The sequence below is a fragment of the Sinocyclocheilus anshuiensis genome, unplaced genomic scaffold, assembly GCF_001515605.1.
Source record: "Sinocyclocheilus anshuiensis isolate Anshui unplaced genomic scaffold, SAMN03320099.WGS_v1.1 scaffold1453, whole genome shotgun sequence".
In the NCBI taxonomy this organism is placed as follows: Eukaryota; Metazoa; Chordata; class Actinopteri; order Cypriniformes; family Cyprinidae; genus Sinocyclocheilus; species Sinocyclocheilus anshuiensis.
The window spans coordinates 755,729-763,806 of NW_015549558.1; the positions used below are offsets into that span (position 1 = coordinate 755,729).

The window sequence follows — 8,078 nt, forward strand, 5'->3', positions numbered from 1 at the left end:
GTCTGAAAAGCGAGGTGTGCTCTGATTGGCCAGCTATCCAGTGCATTGTGATTGGCCGAATACCTCAAGCATGTGACGGAAATGTTACGCCCCTTACCATATTGTGATGCCGTGTCCCGCCAGAGCAATGAGACAAAAACATTAAAACCCACTATAAACCAGGCATTTGTTGCATCCAGTGGGTACATAATTACGGATTATAATGATTTATACTGTCTTTTTACGCTTTGCATCACGCCGCGTAAACATAAAACCATGTCTGCATTTGTGATCAGAGAAATGACAAACAACAAGTGCTACTCTACACTGCTCAAAACTCGCGTTTGAATCGTCCGTCAGTGGCAAATTCTTTATATATAAAAAACGTACTTACAGTCTGTGAGTCAGAACAGCCGGCATTGTAGTCTACTCTTCCAGGAAACAGTCCTCCATAAAATGTGCTGCACACATCTGAATATTTGGGTTAAACTGTTCTGGAACAGTGTTGTAAATACAACTTAACCACTGATTTCTAGTCGTGTCCTCTTTTGGAAGGCCAAACAAAGTAGTTTCGCTTTCACAACGAAACAGCGTCACACACCGCGGACTTGAGTGAGCGGCGGCTGGAGGCCTTGAGTGAGCGGAGGCTGGCGGGCTTGAGAACGGCGCGGCCGGCGGATTCGACGAAGGAGCGTCCGGAGGGCTTGCGGCAACCACATGTGACGACCCCAGGCTGGACTCCGCTTCGTCCACGGTGAAAGCCGATCCGGCGATCCGCAGCGCGAAGTTGATGTATTTTCCTCAGCTACCAGCACGGATCAGCTCCAGGCATAAGGAAGCGATATCGTCCTCATTTGGAAGGCCAAACAAAGTAGTTTCGCTTTCACAACGAAACACACAGCGTCTTCACGACATGGCGGCAGCAACAATACTACAGCGAGAATAAAAGTTACGCCTTCTTTCTTTGTGTGAACATTTGGGCGGTGTTATGCAAATATTCCCACATCGTGACGTAGACGTAGGGGCGTGTTAGAACGAGCCGTTTTAGGTAGGCGTGGCTGACTCTTAACTTTTATAAAGAATATCTCTTTGGATTTGAGACTTTAGTCTTTGCAACTTTACAGATCTTCTTTATGCACCAGGAGCTTGTAATACTTCAAAGAGAAAGGAAAAATTGAAATCGCATCATATGACTCCTTTAAAATATTCAATTAAATGCCCTGATTGGTCAATATTCAGATTATAAGAAATCAGAGTAAAACAGCTTGCATGCCTCTGTTAACCCTGTAAAGCCTGACAGCCTGGTTTTTATTGTGGGGTGAGAAACATATAATGCAATGCAATACAATGGTGATTGAGAGATCAAATAGTTCATCATAGTTCATACATTTTAACATGATTTTTCTAAAAAAAATAAAATAAATGATAATCAAGTAAAACTAAGTTGTGTCAGTACACTAAGTGTTCATCTTGAAATATTACTAACAAAAGTTATCTTTGCGTTTACTTTATAAAAATCAGTCGATTTTACAGCTAAAATACATGTGTACCATGAACTGAAGGTGGATATTTTTACAATTACACTACAAGGGCTTTTGTTTGCTTAAAAAGGATTAACTATAGTATATAGTAGATTGTGAACAATGGGTTTTCCAGCAGTTTTGATCATGTTGATAATTTAGAGCCCTTAGAAATTTGCGTATGAAAAATGATACAGTAGGATTTATAAAGTTAAGTACTGTTTTTGCAAATCATTGTGCTTTTGTCTGTGAAGAAGATAAATGAGAATTCAGGGCTTAAAAACCTCACGAAAATCTCATTTCAGAATAAAGGCTTAATCAGAATACTGACCTTAATCAGAAAATGATGTGCATATAAACATGGTCAGATTTTCTTGTTTTATTTTCCTATCTCCCACAGTGGCAGTTCAGATTCCCACAGTGTCATTTTCAGAGTCAGAGCAGAACATAAGCGCCCTGCAAGAGTTTGACCTGCTACTGAGGAGGGGTGAGAAACCGATGATTTATGGATTATTTTTGCATGCTTACATGTGAAAGATGGTGTCATTAAAGATGGTTAATAATGAATTATTTCTTTCTCAGTCTTCCCTAAGATCTTTTCATCCAGCTTGGTCCAACATGAGATGGTGGGAAACTACAGCCACCTGTTGACGGTATCAGGAAGCGAGCCTGATCTGGAGCCCTACATGCTGCTGGCACACATTGATGTTGTGCCGGCCGATGAGGCGGATGGATGGGATGCTCCTCCTTTCTCTGCTCAAGAGCTCAATGGCTTCATTTATGGACGAGGAACCATTGACAATAAACAGTCTGTGATGGTACAGTGAATCAGCACTGAATCACTTTTCACTGAAACAATGGCACATCTGTTCAGTCCAACCTGATGCTAACTGTAATTATGTGTGTTTTGCAGGGGATCCTTCAGGCGTTGGAATACCTGCTGGAACGAGGTTACACTCCTCGGAGAAGCTTCTACATTGGCTTGGGTCACGATGAGGAGGTCGGTCTCAATACTAATCATAGTTTATCTGGTAATATCCCAGCAGAAATGCAGCTGTTTATTTGGTTTTCTCAGATCAGTGGCCCACAAGGTGCTGTGATTATTGTGAAGCTCCTGAAGAGTCGTGGGGTGAAGCTTCTGTATGTTTTAGATGAAGGCCTCACGATTGTGGATGGTGTGGTAGATGGCCTGATTGGACCTGCTGCCCTGTGAGACTATTGTTTTACTGCATTTTTATGATAATTTAGATATTGAACTAGTGTGTAATTTATGTCTTGTGTGTTTTTGTAGAATTGGTGTAAGTGAGAAAGGTAAGGCCACAGTAAAGCTGAGTGCCAGTACTCCTCCGGGACATTCATCCATGCCACCTAGAGAGAGTAGCATTGGCATCTTGGCTTCAGCAGTTACAAGGCAAGAAATACAATTAATATTTACTGTAATATGAAAACTGTGAACATGGTGATCTTAATAAAAAAAAAATGTTTTGCATCTCTAATGGGTCTGTTCATGGTCAACATGATCTTACTTTTTTTTTTGAAAGAGCAAGACAGAATGGAATAAACCCAATGCAAAAGCCATTACCAATGTCTATTTGGCACATTTACATAAAAAAACAACTATTATACTGTATTATAGTAAAATACCATGAACCTTCTTTGCATTTATGTTGCCATTCTACTCATTTAGTTACATTGTGGTGTAAAGTACCGATTTTCATGACAATATGAATTTTTTGTAATTAAAATTAATATTCTTATAATTATGACAGAATTTCGTATTCATAAATGTACATTTACTATTACAAAATATGGTCTTATTAAATGAAGCCAGGCTCTCCACTCTCTAAATAAACAAGCTAATTTTACTTAAGAAAAATAAAAATTGTAAGAAATATTTGTGAGCTTTATAAAGTATTTATTTGAATTATGCATTTTTCTTTTTCTTTGTTTCTGATTTTGAAGCAGTTTTATACTCATTTTTGTATAATGTTTAATTTTTAAAAATGTATTATGTTGATGTTTACTGATAAAAAATAAAAAATATTTTGAACAAACAAACAAATATGTACATACATAAAGTAATTAAGTAAGTAATTATTTGTAATTGGTTAAAAAATTTCCCAGGTTGGAGAAGAACCGGTTGCCCAATCTTTTTGGTCATGGTCCAGAGCGTGCCACATTTGAGCATCTGGCACATAAGGTAATAAAACAAACATTATTTAAAATGCTTATGACACTCCTACAAATACTGAATTGCTTCATACTTTCTCTTTTGCCTTCTAGTTTGGCTGGCCATACAGAATGGTAATGTCTAATCTGTGGCTCTTCTCTTCGCTGCTCAGCGGGTAGGCCATGTTTTTTGCTCACTACAGAAACTAATGAGTACATGCTCTGATCTGTGGTACTTTCAAATCACATGTGCAGTGTTTTGGAAGGACAGCCTGACACAAATGCATTTGTGAGGACAACAACTGCCGTCACAATGTTTAACTCTGGTGTTAAGGTGGGCTGCCATTCACATCATTTATTTTCTGTTTATACATATATTCACAAAAAAAATACTCAGCATTAATGGAGATCCAACTGTTTCTCTCTCTCTCTCTCTCTCTCTGACAGATTAATGTAATGCCAGCATATGCTGAGGCCTTTGTCGATTTCCGCATTCACTATTCCCAGACACTGCATGAGGTGAGAGGTCAGCATTAGCACATTTACTGAAGGAAATGCCAGTGCTTGAAAGTGACATCAGCTCATATGATGAGGATACATTCGGGTACCAGATCATAAAGAAAACAGTGCATGACATTTTTCCTCAGGTCACTGTATCTCCTGGTAAGGCTTTCAGCATTGTGTCATTAAGTACTGCATGTTTGCTCTCTTTAGTAAGAGCTCAAGGGGTTTAAGTGGCCCTTACATACATCATTGACTCACGAAGAGCTACTCTCACTCTTAGTCTTGTCAACAAACCAGCTCTACGATTTCCTCTCACAGGTATCTGCGTGGGCAACACTGACAGTCGTCACTACACAGAACTGTCTCCGGACATTTATCGTTTTGCCCCATCATGGTACAAACCTGGTGATTCTGCAAGGTAGGACACACGGAAATGCTGAAGCGACATACTGGTTCATGTACTGTAAATAAAACTAATTATTAAACAGCTTATACTTCCCTTTAGATTCCATGGTGTGAATGAGAGAATCTCCATCCAGAACTACGAAGAGATTGTGCTGTTCTACTTTCAACTCATGCAGAACAGTGACATCAGAAACTTGCCGGCACCTCGCATCTAAAATAAGCAGATGCCATGCTGTGGAATTCTGTGGAAGCTTTGTTCTAGTTATTCAAAGTTTGGGGGCAGTAAGATTTTTTTTTTTAAAGAATTTAACACTTTTATTCAGCAGGATGCTTTAAATTGATCAGAAGTGACAGTAAACATTTATAATGGTACACAAGATTTCTATTTCAAATGTTCTTTTGAACTTTTCATCAAAGAATCTTGAAAAATAAAGCATTTTCCACAAAAATATTAAGCAGCACAACTGATTTCAACATTATTATAAAGAAATCTTTCTTGAGCAGCAAAACCGCATATTAAAATGATTTCAGAAGGATCATGTGACACTGAAGACTGGAGTAACACAGCCATCATTTTACATTTGAAAATATATTAAAATAGAAGTTATTTTAAATGATACTAATATTTGACTATATTACTGTTTTCATGTATTTTTGATCAAATAAATGCAGCCTTGGTGAGCACAACAGACGTCTTTCAAAAATAATAAAATATTAAAAAATATTATCAACCTCAAACTTTTAAAAATTACTGTAAATATATTTTCTTAATTTGCCTGTTAAAATGGTGTAAAATTATATAATGGATAGTAAAAAGAAAAAAAAAATCTTGATATAAATTCTTTTCTAGAGAATCTTTAGGTAGTTTTTCCCTGGTTAAGTAAACATTTTACTACATTAAAATACAAAAAAAGGTTCACTACAACATTAATGCATATTAAACAGCACTGGTTTAAAGTAGTAGTCTATATGCAGTGCTATATTATACTATAATTAAATTACATGTTTGAATAATGAGCCGAGCCTCATGTTAAGGCTATTAAATGTCTCACATTAAGTCCAGCCTTTCAGAAGGAACTCAATTTTCATGCACAAACAGTCATTTATTTACTTCCCTGTTGCTTTTTACCAGTCTCCTATTGTCTGCAATGAATCTTGTATTACCTGTCATCTATAAATATGCCCTACAGGTGATTCTTATTGTGCAAATCACATTTGCCACATAACTGAATGTTTTTCTAAATTGTAATGTGGAACAATTATGTTAATATTGTTATTATTGATTAAAGCTATTTAAAATATTTTTGTTGACTGAAATACAACATAAATAAAATATTATTTATATTTTTATTTATTTATAAATAAATATATTTATTTTAATTAAAAAAAAAAAAAAAAAACCTACGAAGCTTCCTGAAAAACTATACGCAAGTGTAATTAATAGAATAGAAGTTAATTGATAAATAAAATCTATTTATGACATTATTTTTGAAAGCATCCTCACTTTACAGCATTTTTAAAATTCTTCACAGTACTGTAGCTTTGCAGGTAAGTTTCTTGAAGCATCTTGGAGACATTGCCACAGTTCTTCTGGATTTAGTCTGTCCCATGACCCCACACTGACCTCTATGGTTTTCCCCCAACAAGATGTTGCTGAGATTTAGAGATGGGGATGTTTTCAGTGGATTCTTTATTTTATTAGAGGATGGGGGAAAAGGAGTGGAAAAATTAGAGATTTCACTCCATGTATGGATTAAACACAGGTCAAAGTTGTCTTGAATTACTCATTGGATTCAAAGGAGTCACGACAGTGTTGGAAAACAATTTTAAGGAGTAAAGTGGTTACAAACTACATTTCAGTAGAAAACTGATAAATGTCACTAACTTTTGTAATATAGTAATGCACATGTTTACCAACGGAAGCCTGTTAAAAATAAATAAATAAAAAGGCAATAGAGAATATTTCTGCTAACTTTTTTCTCATCATTTCAACCATTTCAAAATTGATGTTCTATTTAAAAAAAAAAAAGTTATTTCTTCTAATTTGCAATGATATTTTCTTAATATGTATTAAAATATTTTTGCTAAATGATACTCCTGCTAACAGCAACAAATTATGCAGTTGTCTTGTTTCATTGGTGGCATTTAATGTAAAAAAATAAAATTATTTAATTTAGAAAGCAAATAATTTATTTAGCAAGGATGCTTTAAATTGATCAGAAGTGACAGTAAACATTTATAATGGTACACAAGATTTCTATTTCAAATGTTCTTTTGAACTTTTCATCAAAGAATCTTGAAAAATAAAGCATTTTCCACAAAAATATTAAGCAGCACAACTGATTTCAACATTATTATAAAGAAATCTTTCTTGAGCAGCAAAACCGCATATTAAAATGATTTCAGAAGGATCATGTGACACTGAAGACTGGAGTAACACAGCCATCATTTTACATTTGAAAATATATTAAAATAGAAGTTATTTTAAATGATACTAATATTTGACTATATTACTGTTTTCATGTATTTTTGATCAAATAAATGCAGCCTTGGTGAGCACAACAGACGTCTTTCAAAAATAATAAAATATTAAAAAATATTATCAACCTCAAACTTTTAAAAATTACTGTAAATATATTTTCTTAATTTGCCTGTTAAAATGGTGTAAAATTATATAATGGATAGTAAAAAGAAAAAAAAAATCTTGATATAAATTCTTTTCTAGAGAATCTTTAGGTAGTTTTTCCCTGGTTAAGTAAACATTTTACTACATTAAAATACAAATCATAAGGTTACTCCATATGCCATACCAATGTAAGCGTGAATAACATTTCTTGCCTTTCATGATATTTGTCTTCATGCAAAACCACAGGGATTGAAATTATTTTTAAAGCTGTTTTAGGTTTAAAAGTTCAAAAGGGCATCTTCTGTCTGTGCAAAATACTCCCAATATTTCAGTTACTGAAAAAATAACTGTTCTTGAAAAAAATATCTGAAATGCTGTTCACTAGCTATTGTGTTAGTGCTGAGTGACTCAAGGTTAATTCTGAGGCCAGTCACAGCACACGCAGAGCTTCTTTGTGAATGAAAGACATCAAGTCAGCTGGTTTGCACGTTGTTTGTCTACACAGACCACTGCTCCTATTCACTGAATAGAAGATCTTAGGTAGCAGGTTATTGCATTTTTTATGTAATGTTTCTTGTGTATATCAGAGTTTATATTTTTGACTTTGCTCTGTCAAGCTGTCAGTGATTAATAATTCAAACATTACATAAGAAGGAGCAGTATCCAAATGTTTGTGGATCTGGCTGAGAGGATAGTTGCCCTACAGAACTAAGTTACATAGAGCAGATAAAGACTTCTTTAAAATGACAAAGCCTTTATGTACTTTATAACCTCTGTTATGTATTTTACCTTTGTCTCATTGCTGTCCTTGGTGTCAAACTCTAGTCAATAATTTCCTTGCTTGCATCGAAAGTAACCTTGAAAGGAAGCGCAGA

The 8,078-nt window shown here is 35.1% G+C and overlaps 1 protein-coding gene across 1 annotated transcript in view; it reads left to right on the forward strand.

Moving 5' to 3' along the window:
- LOC107656991 (probable carboxypeptidase PM20D1.1) overlaps positions 1-4,792 on the forward strand; it is a 5,847-nt gene extending 1,055 nt beyond the window's left edge. Inside the window, exons 2-13 of the mRNA XM_016444962.1 lie at positions 1,900-1,986; positions 2,082-2,317; positions 2,413-2,499; positions 2,575-2,708; positions 2,791-2,910; positions 3,624-3,699; positions 3,783-3,844; positions 3,924-4,002; positions 4,116-4,187; positions 4,220-4,331; positions 4,491-4,590; positions 4,678-4,792. Of these exons, the coding sequence (XP_016300448.1) occupies positions 1,900-1,986; positions 2,082-2,317; positions 2,413-2,499; positions 2,575-2,708; positions 2,791-2,910; positions 3,624-3,699; positions 3,783-3,844; positions 3,924-4,002; positions 4,116-4,187; positions 4,220-4,331; positions 4,491-4,590; positions 4,678-4,792 (1,280 nt within the window). The remainder of the gene's footprint in view (positions 1-1,899; positions 1,987-2,081; positions 2,318-2,412; positions 2,500-2,574; positions 2,709-2,790; positions 2,911-3,623; positions 3,700-3,782; positions 3,845-3,923; positions 4,003-4,115; positions 4,188-4,219; positions 4,332-4,490; positions 4,591-4,677) is intronic.
- The last annotated feature ends 3,286 nt before the right edge of the window (positions 4,793-8,078 follow it).